Genomic DNA, 23,109 nt, shown 5'->3' on the forward strand with positions numbered 1-23,109 from the left:
CGCAGAGGCCGCACGCCCGACTGGTACAACAAAAACTACGGACACGTTTGTCAGCAATATCTTTCCAAGATCAAAAAATTCTTTGAACACTGCGCCGAGGGACCTGAAACTAAAGTGTAAAACATAGCATCACCACGGATGTCGGAGGAGACGGAGCTCCGACCAAAGCCGGACCCCGAGATATTACTGCGAAACGATCTACTGACTGTTTAAATGATCGTGTAGCATGCAGCCTGTAGCGTCTGGCGCAAACACAGGGAGAAAGAAAGTAATCTCATACAGGAGGGAAGCATTTACTCGACATTTTTTCCTACACCACCCTGTTGCTGTTCCTTAACACGCAGCCGGAATTGGCGAAGAATCCGTAACAAGTAAGTTGATAGCATGTATACAAGAGCAGCCGGTGGTCGATGCGCGGTTTTGACTGCTAGAGCAAAAAAGCAAACATAGGTTATCTACAAGAAGAAGAGGAAGAAGAACCAGTTGTTTCCTAAAACATTCCAGAATTTCATTACCAAGTGCCTAACAATGAAAACAAATACGCAAACATACACACAGACAAAGCAACTGCAAGGAGTGAACACAAAAGTGAGGTTTATAAAGTTTGTGATGCGAGTGGAAGATGTGGCCAGAATTAAGGAAAACAAAATGCCTCATCTTAAGACACAAAATCAATTGTTACGGATGCACAACTTGGGGGGTTTATTATGAAGACCTCTCTCTCGCTCTCCCTCCCTCTCTCTATTGCCTTCCGGTTGCTCCATCCACCATACCACACAGTCCAGAAGTGTTTGCATTTTCGTACAGCACATTACACAGTGGGTCAAACGCAACTTGGGACTGATGGGATCGAAATCGAACAATAATTGCACGACTTTGAGGACGATTCGCTTAGCATTAGGGTTGGAAATCGTGAAACTTTTTACGCACATCTCTTTTTCACACCTGTATGATAAGCAGGATGATTGGTACAGAGTGGTTTTAGCCTGCTGTAACATACCGCTTACTCCATCACCCCATCTCAGATTGGGGCATCCACGTCTCCTATGTCTGTGTGATCAGCCCACCGGAGCCTTGCGTGTCTAATTCGCTGAACGATGGTGAGATCACCGCACACCTCGTAGAGCTCGTCGTTGTAGCGGCTCCTCCATTGTCCTTCCTCACATACGTGGCCATCTGAGCATCTTCCTTGTTAATGTTGAACAGAGTCCCTGTCTCAGAAACCCATGTGAGTACTGCAACTCCAAATGTCCTATATATAATCCTGCCTTCGTTCGTTGAGACAGGTGTTTTGAGTGGAGTGGAGCCAGCACCCTAGCTGACTTTTGACCCCAGTTAGGCGAAGTTTTGGATGACTTCAAAAGTGTTTGTTTGCAGGGCCACTAGTGGTGCCTTTTATACGGGGCAATTTATGGAAAAATGAGAGCTAGTAACGAAACCGCTCAGTGCAAAAAAAAAATTAAAACCTTCCATTCAAGACTCTCAACATTGGTATTACAAAGCTCACATAATGTCACATTCCTTAATTTGCAACAAACGGCGAACACGTATTACACAGGATAGTTTCACGAAAACGAGATACGGCTGTTCGTAGTTGACGTTACAGATGCGTGAAAAATATTCCAAATCATCACAAAATAGCAAAACAAGCTAGGAGAAAGTTGAAAAAAATTTCCCTTATTTTTTAAATAATTTAAATACGAAAAAGTTAGGTGTTTCCTTGTCAAATTGGACTTTTTCGACGTTCGGTTCTCATCAGTTTTTTTTTTTTGCAAATAATTAGTAAGTGCGTGTGTAACAAAACAAGCGAAAAAAGGGCAAATAAGGTCCCCCTCCATGGCCTACTAAAACCGTCCTCAAAGTCGACCAATTTTGCTGTCAATATCTTGGTGTCCCGATTTGCGTTTGAGGCACTGTACGCAAACATGTAATAATGTAGAGACAGACCCAGAGAACAGAATAAGGTCAAAGCTATATGCAAATTTGTTACGTCGTCGTCATCGTATAAGACCTATTTACACACATACACACAGACACAAACTAAAACTAGTCCAACACACAAAACTTAACAAATATTTAGCAAAGCCTGTTTTTTTGTTTGTTTTATAAACGATTTACGTTTTTAAGGATAATTGTCTTGTACATTTTACCCAAACCTCCCCCCCTCTCCCCAGACACACACACACACTCTGCAACACCTAACACGATATCTTATATATATGTGTGTGTGAGTGTGTATATATTGTATTGATATCCGGTAAGGATTGTTTTCTTTTGCGTACCATTAAGCTTAAAAACTTGTAAATAGTTTTTTTTATAGTTTATTAAGATGTTTTTTTTTTCTTCTGTAATTCATATAAACGTGTATGTGAAGACAATATATAAAAGAACGAGCGCGGCGATTGAAAACAAAGGAAAAACAAATCACTCAAAGACCGCAAAGGAAAAGACACACACAGCCAGACTTACCATCCGATTGCTCCAAAAATTCCGCACGGGACCAAACAGACAGACAGACCAATACCAAGACCAAACCGAAGAGAATCTTCCTGGATTGGAGGAGCTCACACCGCATACGGACCACATACGGAACCGGTTAATATGAATCTGTGCAACTTGTTACAAAAGCATATATTTAAAACGATTGTGAACAAAATCGACAGACCAGGGAGACGGATAAAACAACAAAAGCGCCCAGGGCCAGTTAACCAGGGGGAATAGTAAAACGCTCAACACCGATCGGCACCGGAAGCGCGGTGTTGCAGGGGCTAGCTGGGGAGGAGGCAGGGAAAGAAACGGGAATACAACTATCATTAATGGTGCATTATTATGGAAACAGAGCAAAAAAGGCTAGCCACCCTTGCGCGCGTTCGCGTTGTTGTGTGGTTGTTGTCGATCAAAATAAAAGCAAAACATTCAAATATTTAAAAGTTAACGGAAATTTACGGGCCAAATGGGACAATATTGAAACACAAACACACACACTTTTTCGTCGTTTTTTGTGGTTGTTGTTTTTATTCGCAATGGACACACGCTTCAAAATCACCGTCTACCGGTTTACCCTTTTTGCTACCTTGGTGTCTGGTGTTTATAAACCAAAACCATGCTTTATTTGTTGCGTCCTACTCTCTTTTCATGTGATTAAATTGTTTCCTGTTTTCCTGCTTCTAACTACCCGCCGAATTCTTATCCTCAAAAGGTGCAAACCGAAAAACAAAACACACGCAAGCAAACTCTCTTCTCGTTACACACACTCCCATACACTCACACTAGCTAGGATACTTCCGTTCGGGTGACTTAAAAACAAACACAAAAAAACATACGGCAAGCATATGACGAACCCCGGGACGTAATCGTGGGTAGGAGGAGGGTGGTGTGTAGCGTCGTCCCGGAGATGATGGCACAGAATTAAACACTAATATCATTCGCAAAAAAACTAATAGAACTGGGATGATAGGGTTTGGAGCCGGGTAAAAGGCGCGGCTGGGCTTAACTAATTGAATCAATTCGGATGCTGCTTTTTCTTCACGATTTATCATCCTGCCGCGGACGTCATGCGGACTGCGCCATCTGTTGGTGAGAGTGTTCAACAGAGACGCTGCTATTGCTTCGGTTGCTACTGCTACTGTTGCTACGGCGATCGGTACCGCTGCTACCCACCGCTAGATGGCGCTCGAGCTGTTTGCTATTTGCACTGCGTCTCTGCTCAGCGGTACCCGTGGAGCCTTTTCGTACAGCGGTACCCGCCTTTAGATACGCTCGCGATTTCCCTGACGCCGCAGGAGCTGGCGGCTGCTGCTGTTGTACTACTGCATCCTGCTGCACACTTTCGAGCTCATTGATCCACGCCATTTTCGCCGGCTGTTCCGTGCTGTTGCTGATTGTAGATGCCGTGCATTTTGAAGCCACATTCGAAATGCGTCCACCACTACTAGCGCCGGCACTAGCTTTGTTGGACGCATCCTTTGGCGAGTGGGAGGAGTTTGTGGAAGAGGACGGGATGACCGCGGACGGCGGTACGTCTCCGGGCGCTGTGTTGCTGCTGCTGTCCTGCTTTTTCCACTTGGTGCGCCGGTTTTGAAACCATATTTTTACCTGCAAAAAATCAAAAAACCCAAACGATAACAAATTAGTCACTCATTAACAGTAGCGGCCACAACTAATCACCGATGGCGACCCACAGGATCAACACACTTCCTGTCTCAATCAATCCAAAACATGGGGGGGAGACATAATCTCCTGACTAAAACCCTATTTCCCATTCGCTTCCTTCCTAACAACGGCAGGAACGCGCTCGAGATTAATTATCTCCCATTTCGTGGGGCGATTCTTCATCCGAACGAGCAATTCCTCACGCACGCAACCCCCGATGACAAACATCCCCCCCATACGTCGAGGGCAAAGATTTGAGAAAATATTGTTGTCAAAATCATTTGAATGACACAAATGAGCTTCTGCTTCTCACGCGACGATCGCACCGGCATTCGGACGCCGGGGAGGTTGGTTTCAGGTTCGACACAAACGGTTCGAGCATCCACCTCCCAGCCAGCCAGCCAAGCCAGTCTGTAAGTGCCGTACGAAACACTCTTTAGGTGCCGGATGATGGATTGTACTAAAAATAACACATTACACTCAAATTTTCTTTTTATAACTGTCGCTTTTTATGATTGTTGGAGCCGTTAAAAACCGTCGCACGCACGCGGCACGGGGGAAGCAGCATTCTTCCACACGGCTGCGTCCGTGATAAAGTTTGGAGCGACAGTTCTCGCCTCTGCAAAAGAAGGTGTGTGTGTGTGTGTGGTGTTTGGAAGGGAATAGAAAATAAACATTTCATTTTTAATTTTATATCCCTGTACGTTCTACTCTCCCCTCCGGTCGCGTCGCGTAATATGTCTTCGTCAGCTGGGACGCGGCGGCTCATTCGGCGGCTTAAGCCTCTACGCTGGCTGCTGGCAGTAGTACACCATGCAGTCCATCAAAACCCATAGAGTATAGAGAGACCATGACGATAGAGACTGACAGACGATAATGACAACCCCCGTGTGTTTCGCGCGCGCGCGTGCGGTGTTGCACACACCTCAGTCCCAGAGTCTTGTGGCCCCAGCTCAGTTTTGTGTCGTCGCAACCAAAGACCGACAGAACAACCGAACGAACCTACACAACAAATCATTCCCCACTGTGTTGTAGTTTGCACTGCAGCAGCACGCGTCGCACGAGGGCGCGAGAGGGCGATCATAAACGGTGTCCGAGTGTCGCGTTTCATGTTTGCCGCTGCTGCTGCTGCTACTGTTCCGCCGAATCGAGGCGTTAACTGCTGTGCTGCGATCAGCGCGCGCACGACCTCAACAACAGCAGCGGCCGAAGAACCCTTCAGCGGATGGCGGAGTGAAGGAAACGCGGGTCGCGCTACCACCGGCCAAAGAAGTTGTCAATCAGTTTTACGAGGCGGAATAAATAAATAAAACAAATTAAGCCGCGCCACCGCTCTTAGAGGCGGATAGAGCAGAGAGATGATATTAACTAATGAGCGAAGCAGGGATTAACGAAACGCAACCTCAAAGGATATCCGTCCGGCGGGGACGGAAATATCTTATATTGGTTTGAAGCGTTCCGCATCCCCTCCATCCCATCGTCATCGGGTTGTGAGTAAATCCCTAAACCCACAGACGGTGAGAGAAGACATGTTTATTTGTTAACATTACTGCTGCTTAATAGATTTCCTGATCACATCGTGGCCATCATCATCTATCGCGTAACATTCCCAATCGGTCTGAGCGACTGGAATACTGGTTAAGACATTTTGTTAACTAAAGTTCTTTTCAACTAGTTTTAGCGAAATAACGATATTTAATGGAAGAAACCATCGGGTCCTGTATTCTATTCACCAACTAAAGTGGCCTGGCGCCCGGAGACGAACCAGGCTAAAGTCTGAAGAAAGACTTCTGACCCCACACTCACGAGCACTCAATATTCGCAACTGATTCGCCCAAAGGGATATATCTTTTTCAGACTTTTTACAATCATTATTTACTATTACAACAATTTTCACACAGCCTAAACTATACCTTCACTTTAGGTATCTCAGTAGCGAAAAGTGAGTGCACCTAACCGTCCATTGCCTTTAATGCAGGGGCCTTCAATCCATAGTTTAATACTTGTTGAAACTGTTCAGTGGAACGTTTCGAATGAAGAGTGGAAGAATGTTGGGCTAAAGTCTAAATAGATGCCCCCACCCACACACACTCACGGCACTCACTTTAGGCTACTGAGTTACCTTAAATTTAGGTAAAAGTTAAGCAAAAATTTGAGAATTCATTGTAATAATTATTTATAATAGTTAGAAATTATAAATAAATAATAAATAAATAAATAATTACAGTAAAAAGTCTGAAAAAATACACTTTTAGATAACTCAGTTGCAAAAATGAGTGTCCGTGAGTGGGGGGGGGGGGGGACATCTATTCAGACTTTAGCCGAATGTTGCAAGTCCACCGTGGAACTTTGCAATCGCATTATGGAATCTTGCATTGCAGTTTGGAGATATTTGTAACGCAGCTTTACAAGGAGCTTTACAGTCAAAGAAATAAGTCTGTCAAAGCTGTAATGTTAATTCCATTAAGCGTATTCAAGAATCATTTAATGTCTAAATTTATGGTTTAATTACCACTGCCTTATGCTCATTATTACCTACAAATTCACCACACTCGGTTGGTTCAGTAAGCTTAAAACCGCCTTTTCATCGTGTATTGGATCGGGCTTTTTGGATCGACGTTCTTAACTTACCAAAACAGAAATCAGTCAAGACCGTTTGATAAAATTTTTTCGGAAAAATGGTGCCCCTCGGATCATAAATCAGTCTTGAAAAGAATTTCAACTACATCAAGATTTTACCAAAAATACACTTAAAATAAGTTCAATTTCAAACTCTTCTAATTAATTAAGCTTATTGCGTGGTTTGTGTCCGGACATTCAATGTGAACTTGCAATTTCCCTGCGATTGCTGCGACACAGCAATTCTCTTTGCAAAACAACATGATCAAATGATCAAAAACAATGTTTTACTGAATTGGATATGAATTGGCAGCTGAAGTCCCCTGGTCCACTGGTCAAGGGCAGTTAAAACCACAAACTCCACAACTTTGGCACAAACTCCTTTTTTGTGCAATAATTTCAGTTGTCCAGCCAACTATTTTTTATAAATAAATTTAAAAAATAATTCAGATAAAGACAATTTTCATTTTAAGTATGTCGTCTTACTTCTTCTTGGCCCTACTACCTCGAGAGGTCTCGGCCTGCCATTGCTGGCTTTCTGTGACTTGATGTTACCCGAAGTAAAGTAGTGAGCCCTACGTACGGGGAGGCGGTCGGGATGGTATTTGAACCCCGGTCCGGCCATCAGACCGGTGCCACTGCAAAAATATCGATGCTTGGGAACCATTTCATCTGAAATGTTGAAGTCGGTGCAATATGGTTCCACGACTGGCCAAACAAATTTTGTTACTATAATGACTTAAAAAATCAAATCGCTGAAGTGCTCAACGTAATGAATTTAAGACAAAAAGGGCTGTCCAAACACGTTAGAGAATGGTAATAATATATAAATTAGTGAAATAATTATTCAGTCAAGTCCAAGGAAGGGTTCGTTTAAACTGACAACCATCCGGCCTGTTGTCTCTCTGTATCCTTGCAATGGCAGAACGCGGTTTTAAATATTGCTGACAAAACACAACAGAGAGTGACGCGGGGGAATCCAAGGCTTATTTATTGCCTAGTGGCTTTTTATACAGAAAATGTGGATGTCCTCGACAAGATGGAAACTGTTGCATCAAACAATTGCCGCTCGCGACTGTTATGAAGCTTTCCTCCGGTAATCAGCAGAATCAGAATGAGTGACGATAGCTAACGATCAAACAGACTACCACAAAAGGAAGTTTTGGACAAAAGGAAGCTTCTACCGGAAGACCTTAACTATAACAAACTCAACGCTCACCTGTGTTTCCGTAACGTTCAACAGCTTCGCCATTTCGGTCCGCTCGTTCGACGACAGATACTTCTTCACCTCAAACTGTTTCTCCAGCTCGAAGATTTGACGGCCCGTAAATGTGGTGCGTGCCTTTTTCTTGCGCCGATGGTGGCTACCGACACTGGTCGAGTCCTCTTCGCCCTGCACCGTACCGTTGTTCGTGGACAACGTGGACCCGGCGCCCGCCGGCTTGGGCAGAGAAAATAGCGTCGACATGGTCATGGTGGCCGACGCGACAGCATCGTTAACCGCACTACTAAAGTGACCATCGGTAGTCGAGGAGTCATCGTTCGACATGCAGATGTCCGAGTCGCCATCGCTCGAGTGTGTTAACGCTGCCGGAGGCACAACACTTCTTGGACGCTGTGGGTATTGGGCGGACGTGGAAGAGCGTACGGATGGTGTGTGCCGCCGCTGGTGATAGTGTACGGAGGAGGATCGTGTTGACTCTTGTGTGGAATCTGTAAGCGGTCAGAAAAGGCAGGTTAGATGTGTGGTCAGGTGTCTCTCAAACAAACGCATAACCTTACCTTCCTCGGATGTAATTTTGCGCTCGTGCAAACGATCCACCGAGCCGCGACCCAGACTGGGCGTTCGTCTACCGACAGCAGCCGTTGTGTCCGCCGGTTTTGATATGCACAGATTAAGCGGCTCATCGCTGGGACTCATCGGACGCGAACGATCGACATTGATCCCTTTGTCCTCCACATCATCCTCCTCATCATCACGATCGTCACTGTCATCGTCCTGATCGACGGTAATGTTGTCCTCGTCCTCTATCACCCGCCGCTTCTCCACATCGGTCGGACGGTAGTACAGGGAAGAAACGTCATGGCCTGCTGCTTCCTCCGGAATGGGCGCTCCGAAAAGCGCACTGTAAGGTTTTGTGTGACTTTCCGGGAGAGCAGCGCTAGAAGGCGGACTACTGCTGCTGGAAGTGCACTTGGCGAGTGACGTTCCTTTCCAGCCGAGAATGTCCATGATCGAGTGTGGCGTTGGAGGTTGCTTCGGTGGGTTAGCGTACACGTGTGGATGCCATTGCGTCTGCTTGGTCCATTCACCGCCGCTCGGAGGAGCGCTATCGGGGATGAAAGAGGCACCGTCGGTGGTAGTAGCGCGGACAACCGTATCGCTGTGATCACCACCACCATTTCGCTCGACGATCTTTTCCGTCACGGATCGCCGTCCGACGGTGTTCAGATGGTTCGGCTCGTTGTTGGTCGGCTGCTGCTGGTGATCCTTCTCACCGTGGCTCGGTGAATGCTGATCGTCCGGCACGTTGCTGTGGTAGAGATTCTTTACCTCTAGCAGCTCTTCCGCTTGGGTCATTTTGGGTTTCCGATTTCTGCAGGCGTCCTCAATCGTGAGCTCGTGTTGTCATACGCGCTCAATCACATGAATTATCTGCTTTTCAGCGATTTTTTGGCAAAGACACTTTTTGCTAAAGAAACTTGGTGTTATTTTGTCATTACACTATTCGTTCGCGATGGAAGCGCTGTTGTCTGAAAATAAAACCAAATTAAGGATTTAGCAATCATACATTATTCATTGGTGGATAATAATTCATAATGCAGTTCTAATTTTACTTTGCTATCAGTAGAGACATCCCTATTCGCTGGAGACTTCAACGCTGTCAAAAGGTGGAAGCCATTACTTACTAAGAGAAGCTATGCACCCTCAGTCACCAATATACAGTGGATGTAATTCAAATTATTAATATTAATTAAAAAAAAGTAAAAACAAACTGATCAATCGATCATTCTAGTTGATACTAACATCATATCAAAAACCCCATTCTGGTCTGATTGATGTCATATCAGGCATATAAATTAACAAATTTCACTAAAATATCACCAAAACCATTAGCTTGCCGACCCAGACAGACTTGTTGCGCCTTCAAACCCCACTTCAAGAAACATCAAGCCAGAATGTCCGCACAGAAGAGTGATGAAATGAAATCGTAATGTTCTATTAATACTCATTTGATGTCACTATAAATATGACAGGCCAACTCAAAAATATTCCATCTGCCTCAACTCTTTCTCACATTGGGCCTAATAAATTTTATGCGTTCTCCTTTTATTAGACCATCACCGTCGCTAGTGATGTCGTTATTAAGATTGCTCATGACAGTAAGCAACATGCTAGCAGGAATCGTGCCGACAGAACATTTTACATTATTTTACACAATTTATATTACCATCCTTTTACTTGGCAGATATGGCAAACTGATCGCAGAAGGAGAAAGAATGTATCGTTTTGATGTAGATGATTTGAATATACATGCTGAATCTGAACTATTGGGAGTTGTGTGACGATCTGAGTAGAATAATTATTGTGCTTGGCGCATTTTACAGACGCGTCCTTGTTACACTTGTTTCCACCTGCAGTTGAATCGCTGATGACCGGTTGCTTCGATTTGCGTGGCTTCACCATCGAATGGGTGACACACTACACGGGCGACATTACATGCCGTTGCCATGGAATCACGTGCCGATATCCTTGAACTATCGTTTTAAATAGAAGCTTTGAAAACCCGATCATAGTGGCATGTGATGCTATGGTACTGACGATCTTCGTGTCGGTGAGCGATTTGACTGTAACTGGAAAAAGGTGTAATAACGTCCCATTGTTGACGTTATGGTTCGATTTTCTTACGTTTGTTACGCATTAAGTGATAAAATTAACAAAAAAACTCACTGATACTTAAAGTGTTAAAGCAAAATCCCAATCCAAACTTAATGTTATACCGAAACTAATTAAATTATGTTATCGTGAGGGAGGTTGTTGTTGATGTTAAACGCTTATCCTGAGGACCTTTCAAATGTTTTTGACGTTGTTTTTCCAGCTGGCGGGGTAGAGTTGTTTTGTTTTCAGCCCTACTTGGAGAAGTTTCCTAACTAGCTAGTGTTATGGGAGAAGTACATAGCTGCCTATGGGAGATACTTGAGGCCTCAGGTGTAAACGGTTCGGGTACAACCAAATTGTATCAAGTGTTTTTTCCGAATCGAGAAGAACCTTTACATGTGTTGAGCTTTTAATTTCTCTATTATTTTTCACTTGCTTTAAAGAAACCCTTTGCAATTGATATGTGGTTGAAAAGTATGGCAGAACCCCAAATGGTGACTTAACTATAATGTTACTGCTGGCAACATGCAGTTGAAGCCCTTTTTCAATTATTTTTTCGAATAATTTTCCAATACTACTAAGTGAACTGATGGTTCGGAAGTTTACAGCTAAACTATGGTTTTTTACCAGGTTTGGGCTTGTAAATCGAACTGAAGTATTTAACCTTTATATTAAATTCCTATCATAATATTAAGTAAACAACAACGATAAACCGTTGTAAAAAACCCGATTCTTATTGAACTTCTCTTTTGCAACCAACTCGGTTCAAAAATAAACTTAGCAGCAAAAACGGGGCGAAAAATTATTCTCAACAAATTAATGCCAATATTTCATCGCGCTCAAAGATATATCTGATTGATTTTATTTAGTATATAGTGGTGGACAATGTAATAACACCATCTATACACTCAATCATCACACTACTTCTTTCGGTACTTCTATTGCGCTTTACTTTAACCTAAACTTGGTGAAAGCATCAACGAAATCTTAACTAGCTATTGGAATTTTTTTTTGTTCAAAAATGGGCGTCATAAAAAAATTAACTTTTATGATAAGTGACCCAATCTTAAGCTAAACTGCGTAAAGAGTAGATGATCAAAACTTCCTTTTTTTGGTTTTTATTAGTTTTGATTTGCTAACCTTTCATCAGAATGAGTGGAAAACAGGCTCAGAATCAATTGCTTTATTGAGCGAATAGGATAGGATTGTATTCCTAAAATCTCCAAGAAAAACTAAGTCAATTCGCTTTAAAATTGTCAAGATAATTTTGCTTTTTTTAAAGTTCTATTGTCCGTTACTGTGTACGAATTAAAATAGAAATTCAGAAGAAGAGGGATGCACACAAACTTTTCGCGTAATTTTCAATACATTATTAAACACATGATTTATTAGTAAAATTTTGAAGTGAAAAGAGAATCAAAAACATAGTATTTTATCTTAGATTTGTAGTGCTGCGTCATTTCCCTTCAAGCTCTAAATCTCGACAGGATTTGGTCTTGGTTTGAAAAAAAGAAGGAAGGGAAGATAGAGTTTGTTACTGGTCCCTTTGTGTTATTTATAATTATCTTTGTATGCTTTTTAATTTAAAAAAATCTCTCTTAATTTCACACTATGTAATCTGGGGAAAACTGAGAAGATTCGGTGGAAAAGTCTAACTCTTCATTCCACAATTGATTTGAATTTTAGCAAACGGATGTTTTACAAAAACCCAAATCCAATTGACTTGGCCCAAGTTCTCGCAACATACAAAACATACATCATTCGCTAGTTCCGTACCGCACCGCTATTAGCCTATCGTCTTCTACGAACAAATTATTCATGTTCAAACCCCGATTCAAATGTTCAAACCATTGCCGTGAAATATTCATTGGCGGCAATGATGTCCGCAGGGCCGGGTTAATAAAATTGTTTGTGAACATATCATCGCCGCCCACCCGCGCCTCCACTCGGGTTCGGCACGATTCCTTCGATCTGCTGGTCATCTTCCAATCGCTTTAGCTCTTCTCTTCTGAGGAACGGAGGAGCTTCCACATATCCGCCAAACGGATCAATAATTCGCACGGAACAATTTCTCCATGCAAGTTTATCAAACCAACAACAACAGCAGCAGCATTAAGCTCCGTTTTGCAACATTCCCGAGCAATGACTGAAGCAAAGGGGACGAGATGGAGATGAAGTCCAGCTCACAACGGACGACGTATGCTAACATACTCGCCGGATCGAAACTTAACATTCCCTTCTGCACACTGGAACCCCCCTCCCGTTCCTTCCCAGCTAAGGCTAATGCTCTCCGAACCCGAGGCGCTTATCGTTGAACGCAAAATTTATTCAATTATTAATAAACAGAAACGGAGCAGGCAGACCAGACCGCTGGCCAAGCAATGTTAGCTAGCTAGCTGCAGCCCGGCTGGGACCGCTCGATGATGCTCGCACTGGCCCACATCAGCCACATGATACATACACACATCACTCTGTGCGTTTGAGAGCGTTTGGGCTTTTCCCCGGCCCCCGGAATGTGATCGGTGAACTCTATTGGTGTGCTCCGGCCTGGTTAGTGTTAAATTTGCAACAGCAGATTGTTCGCATATCGATTTAATTGTCTTATGTATCTTTTATTCATACTCATATCTGTCACAATGTCTCACCACATTCACCGCCACCGGTGTCGTCTGTCTACACCCGAAACAGTACCCAATGATTATCATCATCATCATCATCACCATTCACCAGTGGTGAAGCGAGAGGAGGAATCATTGCCATCGTTTCCCAACATCATCATAATCGTCAATAACAATTTCATTAAGCACGCTTCCCCGTTCTGCACGGCGCTCTTCACCGCAGGTGCTTCAAACAGTGCGCTGAAACCCGAGCCAGCCGGACAATTTGGACATCGAAAGAACGCCTATTAGAAGCACCGCAGTTTGGGCATGACTTGGAGATGATGTTGCGCCGCTCATGCTTCAAGCTGCCCACACCCCAAACCCCATCCAGAGAATGTCCGTCTTCTTCGAACCGAGTCACACAGGTCGAGTCACACGATAGGTCTCGATTTTCTTCCACACAGAACGAAATTCGTTTCTTGTGTGTGTGTGTGTGTGTGTCTGTGTCGCCAATCATCATCAGCATCACCGTCATCAATTGTCTTGAAACATTTGAAACGTACGTTTTAGATTCCGTTTTTCGAAATTGCCAGAACGCTGACCGTCCTCCGCTTTGCATCATCATCATCATCATGCTGCCGTCCTGAATGCTCCCCCAGTTGATGAGACGAAGCGTCATCCTCCCCTCAAGCCTTCCCTCCACCCCCCCCCCCCCCCCCACCATTACGCCCCTTCCAGAGGGGTGGGTTGGATGGATGGTGACGAGATTGGGTGCATCGCATCAAGCAAAATTATTCGAATGATTCGTTCGAATGATATATACGTACATAGAGATGTATAAACTCTCGCTCGCTCTCTCTCGCTCTCGCTCTCTCCCTCCCTATACACTCACATAAACTCACCTACACATGCAGCAGGATGTCTCGATGTGTGTATGTGTGTGTGTCTGTGTTTGCTATGAAATGAGTCAATTACCATTTAACATCGGCGCACCCTATGATGTTAATTGATGGCTTGTGAAGTATCTTTCTTTCCCCTTTCCCACTGCGTCCGCCCTACCGGGCGCCCCAAAACAAAACAGGGAACAATATCCGGAAGCAGCATCGTTTATCGCAGCGCATCGTACGGCGGATGGTTCTCGTGTGCGGCACACGGCTGGAGAAGGCGGATGGATGCTGTGCTCGCGTGCACGGCTCTTGTACCCAATCTATCTATCCCCGGCACAGCTCAGTAAATACACAGTCACCTACCTATACACGCGTGTGGCGGATACGGGACAAGTGCGCAAACACACAAACGCGCGTTGGCAGGAATGGGATGTAGACAGACACAGCATTTCGGCAGATGAAATGATAAGTTTGTATCCGTTTCGTCGTAAATCATCCACTAGGAGGTGCACGCTTCAAATTTAACGCACACACACCCAAGTAATAAAAGCTTTTAAACACAAAAAAAACTTAATTAGCTTTGAATACATTATTTTGTAAACAAAAGTTTAAAAGGACATAACACTAGTACTGTAGCAATATTGCAAACGATACAATATTATTGTTACACGATAGATTTAGCCAGTGAAAACGATTTTATTTTTACGGGACGCCCGATGGATGGGAACGCTCCGGGAAAGGCAAAGAAAGACATTTCAATTGTTTTTCGGTCTGAAAATTCGAATCCAACACATTCGATCAGGTTTTCGTTTTGTGTGACAAATATTGATGCTTGATATGGTGAACGGCTTATTAAAAGCAATAAAAAAACTTTTTCCTTAAAACATTTATTAAGTAAGCAAATTCAAATTCAATTTTTGAAATCACAAATTCACGTCAGTTAGAGCATACGTTAAAAGAAACACACGAAAAAAAAAGGCATTTATGAGTGAAAAACGCACCAGAATCCTCTTCTTGTTCGGCTGAGCAGCCGGAATCGATTAACAAAAAATATTAATTGAAAAAAAAATATTAATTGAAAAAATATTATATTTAATTGAATAGTCAATAACGATTTCATTTCTGGGTTATCTGTGGCCTGCCTGCTGGGGTGAAAAGGTTTCATCTGGCTTGGCTTCCATAAAAAATCCATTTTCCTTCTGATAGACGGCGTATCAATGTGTTTTATTATACTCTCTGCCTTGTTTTGCACATCGCTTACAGCGGTTGCTTACTGTAAAACAATCAAACACGTTTGTCGCTGCAGATTTGCACCAGTTGTAGAACGTTTTAATATTGCTCAAAAAGATGTTATAAATTCAATAAAACCCCAAACTTGAAAAACATATTGTCATGTCAGGTGTAAGCGTTTTTTTATAATAAATTATGGACATGTGTACATACTGGTAACGCTCTTGCTCTTCTGCAGATCGAAATAATATACAATAACGGACAATAGAATAAGACCAAACTTATATCCGTAACTACTGCTTTCAGTACTTGTACCAGGCATAATTTACCAAAATTTGTTAAAATTATCATCAACCTCTTTATTTTCAAAAAGCATTAATAAAGTCAAACAAAGTTGTGACATAAAACTGCAATCTATTTGAAAACAGAATTTGCGCGGGCTCAGATTGACATTAAATTCTGAAGCTTAGTCTTATTTTATGGTCTAATGTGTTTTTGCCAAATATGCATCACAATGACAAAATGAAAACTTTATAAATTTATCGAATTTAATTACCCAACGAAAACAAAATTTCCTCCAATTAAATAAAAAAGAATCCTTTTCCGATCATCTTCAACTAAGTTTTATAGAAAAAATTGGCATCTTAATTCATTGTTAAAAGGCTTTTACAAAATTATTCACCGCTGTATGTAGACCAATAACTAATTGGCATAACCAAAACCCAACACAAATCCCTTCAGCTTAACCAGCAGCAGATAAACTTATCAATCCATCCGGCACCTTTATAAACGATGCGCCGAGAAAGCCGGAGGGGAGCAATAATATTCGATGATAAATCATAGCCAGCAAATAAGTCCATCATTAATGGAACCGCGGCAAGGAAACAAGCAGCATAGCAGCGAAAGAGAGCCAGATAGGGATAACGAGATGAAAAGCGTATGGAACTGTGAGAGAGACGGGGAGAGAGATAGTATGAGAGGGACATAGAGGGAGACAAGTATGAGAGAAAGAGAGCAACAGCAATGCTCAAAAACGGAAACCAATGGAGGGGGCGCCAAGGGAGCAAACCGATCGGCGGAACGTTAAAACGTTAAATGTGCAATAACGACCATTTGGCTAATTGTTTTAGCAAGCATAATACATTCACTCGCAAAAGCACTGGAGTTAATTAGCGACAAGACGCGGGCAGTGTAGGGTGGCGTCAGGGGGAGGCGAGGGATGGGTAAAGAGCAATCAATCTACCCGTGCCTCGCGCTACTTCCATCCTTGTTCCACCCCAACCCAGCAGTTCGCGGATGAATTCCAAATTCAAAAGCCGCATGGACGCCGGGTGTGTGTGCGTGTGTGTTTGTGTGCGTTTAACTGCGCTATTTCACTGTGCGTATTTTCCCCAGCACACCGGGAGTACCGGGATATTGGGGGGCGCCAGTTGCACCAATAAAACAAGCCAAACTCCACCCCTTCCGCTCCTCATCGCACGGAACCACATTGATTGTTTGGCGGATTGTGTTTACTGCTAATAGGTTTGGACACGTTCCAAATTTTGCAACCTTCCCCGTGATAATTGGCCGGCTAAAAATGTTTGACCGAATTTGGCATCCGCGAATTGGTGGCTTTTAATGCGTGCTGTGTTGTTCACGGCAATCTTCAAACCGGGAACCGTGTGACAACAATTAGGAATTTGCCCCTTCTGTGTTACATCAGTAATGTTAATCTGTCCTTTACGCAACAGAGAATCGATACTAAGCAACCACAGTGAAACACACACACGTAAAGCGGCTGCAATAACCATCCACCAAATGCACTTTCCATCATAGTAGCAGTGGCATACGTTTCGCTTCAATTTATCACTCCACACGACTGACGGTGCTCTCGGCTCATCGCAGAATGCTATTAAAGTGCGACGGTCCCTCCCGCGTCAAACCCACCCCAGTTTCTGCCCACCACCACCCGTTTGGCATTCCACAGAACTGATACAAAAGGACGAAATAATTGAGTAATGCTCACGTCGCCCATCACCCGACCGACCTGTCCCTCGCGTTTTCCTCCAACAAACATAAACCATACTGCACATGCACATGCAATTACATTCACATTACGCTCGCGTCCGTCGCACCTTCTCCGTCCCTTCATCCCATCAACATGACCTGTAAGCATAAGAAGGGCACAATGAAACCGTTCTTCTCGGCATAAGTGGTTACCATCCATCCCATTCCATCTACTCCACCGCCCATCCATCCAGCCACACCGCCACCGGACGAAGGGCCCCATCAATTCGTTTCACCCATCGAGCGACGAAGAGGAACAGCATCCCTTTTTCCCATCAACAAACACTCCGTTTCCGATAGTTTGGCGGCTTCGTTGCTTTTGCTCTAGAGCGCAGCATATGTGCGCCTTTCTATCTACCGAGAGTGAGTGAGATGAAGGAGAAAGAAAACGAGAGCGGAAGACAGATTGGAGGGGTGCGAAAGAGAACACAAATATTCGCGGATCTTCACATCGTCCGTTGGTAAAATTGTAGATTTATCATTTAAGTGGTGTCTTGTTTTGCTCTCGCGCCACCATTTCGTCGAATTACCCACCCATTAAGAGATGTATTCCCTCCCTCGATTCGCCCGCTGCTGGCCTCTGCTACTGATGATGATGATGATGATGATGATGATGGAGGTTGGCATGGCTACCTACTGCTGTAGCTGAGGTCGCACGCGTTGGGTGAATCAAGTGTCTCGTTTTTTTTTCGATTGCGGTCGTTTTGTTTTGCTCTCGTTTCGTACGGCCACACTAACGGGGCACAACATATGCATGTTGTATTTTTGCATTCACGGACTTCTTCCCGGTCTCCCCTCTCTCACCTCGAGCCCTCCACCGATCGGACGGATTGCATTCGCTCGTACCAGTCTATTTAACTGTAATTAACATTTGCCTTCGCATCAACATTCAATTTGCTGTGACGGGAAGCGAAGAGTTTTATACATGTTTCCCATCCGTGCCCGTTTTTTTTCCTTCCAATGGCATGGGATGATGATGATGATGATGAGTGGTGGTGGTGTGCTGATGGTAAGATGCACTTGCTGCAATGATGATGATGATGATGATGCAGACAGTTCGTTCGTATGAAACTTACAAGCGAAGCGAACGAACGAGCACGCAGATTGCAGTTGATGTAATTTGCAACTTGCGGCTGGCTCCCCATATTGGCCCCACATTCACTGCTCTGGATCGGTCTAAGACGACAGTGTTGGCGATGGCAAGTGATGGCACGGCATGCTCTTGTGACGGAGCAACCTCCTATCCGGCCAAGTTGCTCGTCCAGTACGTGTCGGTCGTTTGATTAAGGGAAGCAGCGGCTGTGATGTACCAACACATGTGGCCCATCTAACGATTTTGTCCCCCATCTTGTCTCGCTAGCACCACTCTGCCAACGTCATCATCATCATCATCGTCATCGGCCGTGTCTTTGAATGGGTTGTCATTTATTTATTAGCCAACCGCCGTCGACACTTGGGGCCGCAAAAGCTGATCCAAGCTAAAAGGGGAACAGTTTTAAATCTTGCAGGAAAAGTGGCATCGGTGCAACTGCTACTCACAGTATTCGGCGAGTTCTAGCCCTCGAGACATCGGCGAACCACACCGGTTAAAGGACTTTTGGATATTATTAGTGCGACCTTTTCTCAAATAGATTTTTCCCTCCTTGATTTTCCCGACGTATACTCCCACCCACCCACCGGGTGTGAGACCGCACTTGAGAGCAAAACGTGAGTCTCTGGCTCTGCTGCTACTGGACGCACTTGTCAATTAACGGCTCCAGTTTTCTTCGTTTGTTTGTTTTGTATGAAGAAGCTGACTCAATTTTAATAGCCCACCACACCACACGTCAATTAAAATATGACAACTGATCACCCCCGGGGACAGGTGATAAGGCAATGGCAATGGTAGAGGGAGCGGGGGACGCGACCGCACGAGAGGTTCACAGGCATGCGAAAATAAAACACTCAAGTGTGAAAATGTGATGAAAATAACTTCACTTGCAAACAACCTTCTCAGCAGCAAATTGCACTTACCCGTGTGTGAAACGTTTAATATTTTAACGACCGTGCGCTAAACGCCATCACCTATCTGCACACACACGCACACCGGAACGCACACCCACTGATGATGTTATTGATGTGTGTGTGTTTTTTTTTCTTTTTGTTCTCCTTCCTTTTTCTTTATGGAGTCACTAGAATGACACTTTTATTTCACTTTTCCTTTGCTTCTTGCTATGGCGCGCACTGCACTCGTGTCACCGTCGTCGTGAGTGAGCAGCAATGTAACAAATAAAAAACACTTCTCGACGCTATTGTCGGCTGCAGCAAGAATAATAACAACAGTAATAATTGTAGGCAATAATCAATACACTTAGGAGCGCGCGCGATGGCGTCCAGCTGGTGGGTTGGCGAAAGCGAACGAGGGACACCACTTGAAAATCAACACACCATATACCACCATCACACTGATTCAAATTGCTCAATAACTGTCACTCGCAGCAGGCCGTTGCCTGCCGCCCAATAATACCCAACGGAATCGCCAGCGCAGGCCAGCCGCCAAATGAAGATTGCTGCGACGATTGCTACGATTGTGTCGCTGCCGTTGTTGCTGCTGCTGGGGGCGAGGAGTAAATTGGTTCATTCATCTTCCCGAACACTTTTCTTCCGAAAAAGCGGTACACCGAAGAACCGGGGTACAGAGACGATGCGATTCGACATACAAAGAGCCCCCGCACACACACGCACGCACGCACACAACCATATACAGGCAAAAGGGCAGTCCGTCCAGCCAGGCACCGCCAACTACTATATTTCGTAGCGTGTAACGACACGCGATCAAAACGCAACCCGTGAGGTTTTCAGAGGAATTATTATTCAATTTACTCCACACGTACGTACGTCCATGCACACACACACACACACGCTTGGTGTCTCGCTTTGGCTGGTCTGGAGTGAAGGAAACGGAGTGCGTTTACCGTACGGTTTAGTAAGCACAGAACGAGCCTCCCTCCGAGCTTCTCCTAGCGCCGGCCTCTGTAGCTGCTCGTTGTCGTTGTTCCTAGAATAAACTCGGTCCTCTCCTTCACGGGGGCCCCCCGTCTTAATGTCCTATTCTGTGCGATTAGTGGAACAAGCAGTACAAACCCGAGTGTAAGTAGGTTTCCCGCCGGTTCGCTCTTCAATTCACAACACCACTTTTCTTGTAAGTGGTAAGCCCAGAAACGAGGGTCTGATTTAGTTTAATGCAATCATTTTTCCACCAGCGATCGGGGGAATAATTTGGACATTGGAGTTACCGCTTTTTAGACAGCAAGAAGAAAGACACTTATGATGTGATAAATTAGTGCAAAACAGGTTAATTTCCCGGATTGTTAATCCGTAGCAAGCTTAAGAATAATCAACTCTAATAATTTATATACTTTCTGCACACTTCTATCGGACTTGATGTAATTTCCAGCAGCAGAGAAGAAAATCAATTATCCCCGGCGGCAATTTTTTTTGCTTCACGACCAAGCCAAAACTAACTGAACCAATTAAGCGATTTAAACAAAGCACACCGACAAGCACTCACAGCGTCAAACGACCGTCGGCGGATCGGATCGGACCGTTTCTACTGCGGACGACACACTCGCGCGGGAAATACCGACCGCAAACTGTCTCGAAAAATGGAACAGACAAACTGCCTAACTGAGTGCCGAAGAACCACTCCGGAGACGAAAAACCGGACCCCCGGAATTCAATCCATCACGCGAAGCCCACCAAACGGATTTCAATAATTAGGATGACAAAAGGAAAATATGAGATGAAGCGGATGATGCCGAGGATGATGATGATGACAAACGCACGGCGGCTTTCACGCCGAAACGCCGAGCGAGAAAGAGATGCGAGGAATGGTTTAACGGAAGGGAAGCTGGAGAGAGTGAGTAAGAGAGAGAGAGAGAGAGAGAGAGAGAGAGAGAGCCCGCGCGCGAGAGGTTACTTCATTATTGCCTGCCCACGTTACCAAGTCAAAAATGTGAGGAGGATGAGCAGACGAGGAGGAGGGCACCGCCAGAGGAAAGACCTCTTGGAAAAACGCTTAAACGGTGCTCTTAATTGAAACAAACAGTGACAAGCGCGAAACGATCCAGAACAGGGCTGAGCGAGACAGAGATGAACAACGGCGCGCACACGATGGCAATAATAACAAGAGCGGAGTGTACTAATAGCAGTAGCAGCAGCATTACCACCATCAAACAACAGCAACAGCAGCAGCAACAGCTAAGCGCGCCTCGTAACCGACACCCGAAAAGTGAACCTTTTTTTTTGTTCAACCCCTGTTTAGCTTATTTTTCCTCTCCGGGGCGGAAGCCCTCCACCACCACCACCACCACCACTACCACCTTCCCATAGGGGTTGGGAAAATTCACCGAAACTATACCGTCACCCAAAGTCCCGAACACTGCTCGCACAGTTCGCTCGCCCGCACTACTCTGTGTCAATTTATCGACTATTAACACACAAAAACTCCGAATGTCAATTTACAACTGAAACCATTTGTCTGATTTGAGAAACAAACACATCAGGAAAGCAGTAAAAGATAATCGACTCCCCGCGCGCACTAATGGAGCATAGAATTACATTCATATTCATCGCACACACAACACCATCATCATTCCGTATATTATTACTGCTACCGTCGCCGTACCGTGCTTCCCATCTTTCCCGTCCACAGACAATTCCGGCCGGCACGCGAAGGAGTGAGCGAGCGAGTAGGTGAGCGAGAGAGAGAGAGCGAACGAATGGGTGTGGATGTGTGAGTAGCCGCTGTGAGAAAGTGTGCGGATGCTCGTCGCAAGCGTGAGAAAGAGAGACACACACAGCCGAAAGAGCAGGTTGTGCAAATCGGAGCAGGCTGGCACGATGGTAGCCGTGCAACACAAACGCACCGACCGCGCACATGTGGCTGTGGTAGTAGCTGGTGCTTTATTGCGCTTGTTAAACGGCATACGTACGTTTGAATCGTTGGTTGGAAGGAGGATGTATGGTGGGGAGGAGAAGGATGAGGGGAGGGAAATTGGAAAAACGATTCTGATTTGAATGTCCCTACTCATATGTATATAATTTTCGCTTTATTCTCTACTGCCACACTCCTCCCGCGCCGTGCCGCTTCTTGCTTCGAGCAAAGTTGTCATCAACTCAAAAGGGGGCAGATGGAGCAGTAGAGCAGGCGGGTGAGAGGAAAGGAGGCAGCGAGAACGTACACGATACAAGTGTATCATCATCTTCGTTATCTGCTGAGCGCGAGCGAGTAAGTGCCCGGTAACTATGGCATCGCAATCGCACGCACGCTGCTGCAGCATCTGAACACACATCAAGAGGAAAGGAAAGTAATGTCGCCTTCGTTTAAGCGCTCACCGTACGTACGGCGCTTTAATTCGCACTTGTCTTGGGAACTCTCTCGCTCTCGCTCTCTCTTTCGCTTTCAAGAAAGCATCGAGAACAACAACATTACGTCCGCTGATTGATGTACTGCGAACATTTTATTAGCTGCGACGATGAAAAACGATATTAGATCAACTTACCGGTCGACCAATTGGGTGTGTTGCCACGGTACCGCGCACACACTGCTGATGAGGGCTGTGGCGGGAAAGTGTCCTTCCTGTTTCCAATTCTCGTTTTGGCTATTTCGAAGGGTAAAAAGGTTCATGAATCGATCAATCGAGGGATACGG

At 44.7% G+C, this 23,109-nt stretch overlaps 2 protein-coding genes across 17 annotated transcripts in view; one reads left to right on the plus strand and one right to left on the minus strand.

Annotated features, from left to right (window-relative positions):
• Positions 1-2,921, plus strand: part of LOC118511924 (rho GTPase-activating protein 7) — a 30,304-nt gene extending 27,383 nt beyond the window's left edge. For 5 of the 6 annotated variants that reach the window (XM_036055575.1, XM_036055574.1, XM_036055573.1 and 2 more), the window contains exon 13: positions 6-2,921. In XM_036055575.1, coding sequence (XP_035911468.1) covers positions 6-120 — 115 coding nt within the window. In that variant the 3' untranslated portion in view covers positions 121-2,921. The remainder of the gene's footprint in view (positions 1-5) is intronic. The other variant, XR_004906197.1, reaches the window with a different exon arrangement.
• On the minus strand, positions 2,333-21,954 carry LOC118511928 (homeobox protein slou). Of its 11 annotated transcripts, none has more exons than XM_036055598.1 (5): positions 21,817-21,954; positions 19,431-19,715; positions 8,554-9,525; positions 7,991-8,484; positions 2,333-4,095 (listed from the first exon to the last, which is right to left on the minus strand). In XM_036055598.1, exons 3-5 carry the CDS (start codon positions 9,350-9,352, stop codon positions 3,553-3,555), a joined length of 1,836 nt encoding a protein of 611 aa, XP_035911491.1. In that variant the 5' UTR covers positions 9,353-9,525; positions 19,431-19,715; positions 21,817-21,954; the 3' UTR covers positions 2,333-3,552. The 11 variants fall into 11 exon arrangements, with proteins under 11 accessions (XP_035911491.1, XP_035911490.1, XP_035911497.1 ...); XM_036055597.1 differs by having other exon boundaries at positions 19,431-20,007; positions 21,817-21,946; XM_036055604.1 differs by having other exon boundaries at positions 21,823-21,941.
• Positions 21,955-23,109: the final 1,155 nt, after the last annotated feature.

The sequence above is a fragment of the Anopheles stephensi genome, chromosome 3, assembly GCF_013141755.1.
Source record: "Anopheles stephensi strain Indian chromosome 3, UCI_ANSTEP_V1.0, whole genome shotgun sequence".
In the NCBI taxonomy this organism is placed as follows: Eukaryota; Metazoa; Arthropoda; class Insecta; order Diptera; family Culicidae; genus Anopheles; species Anopheles stephensi.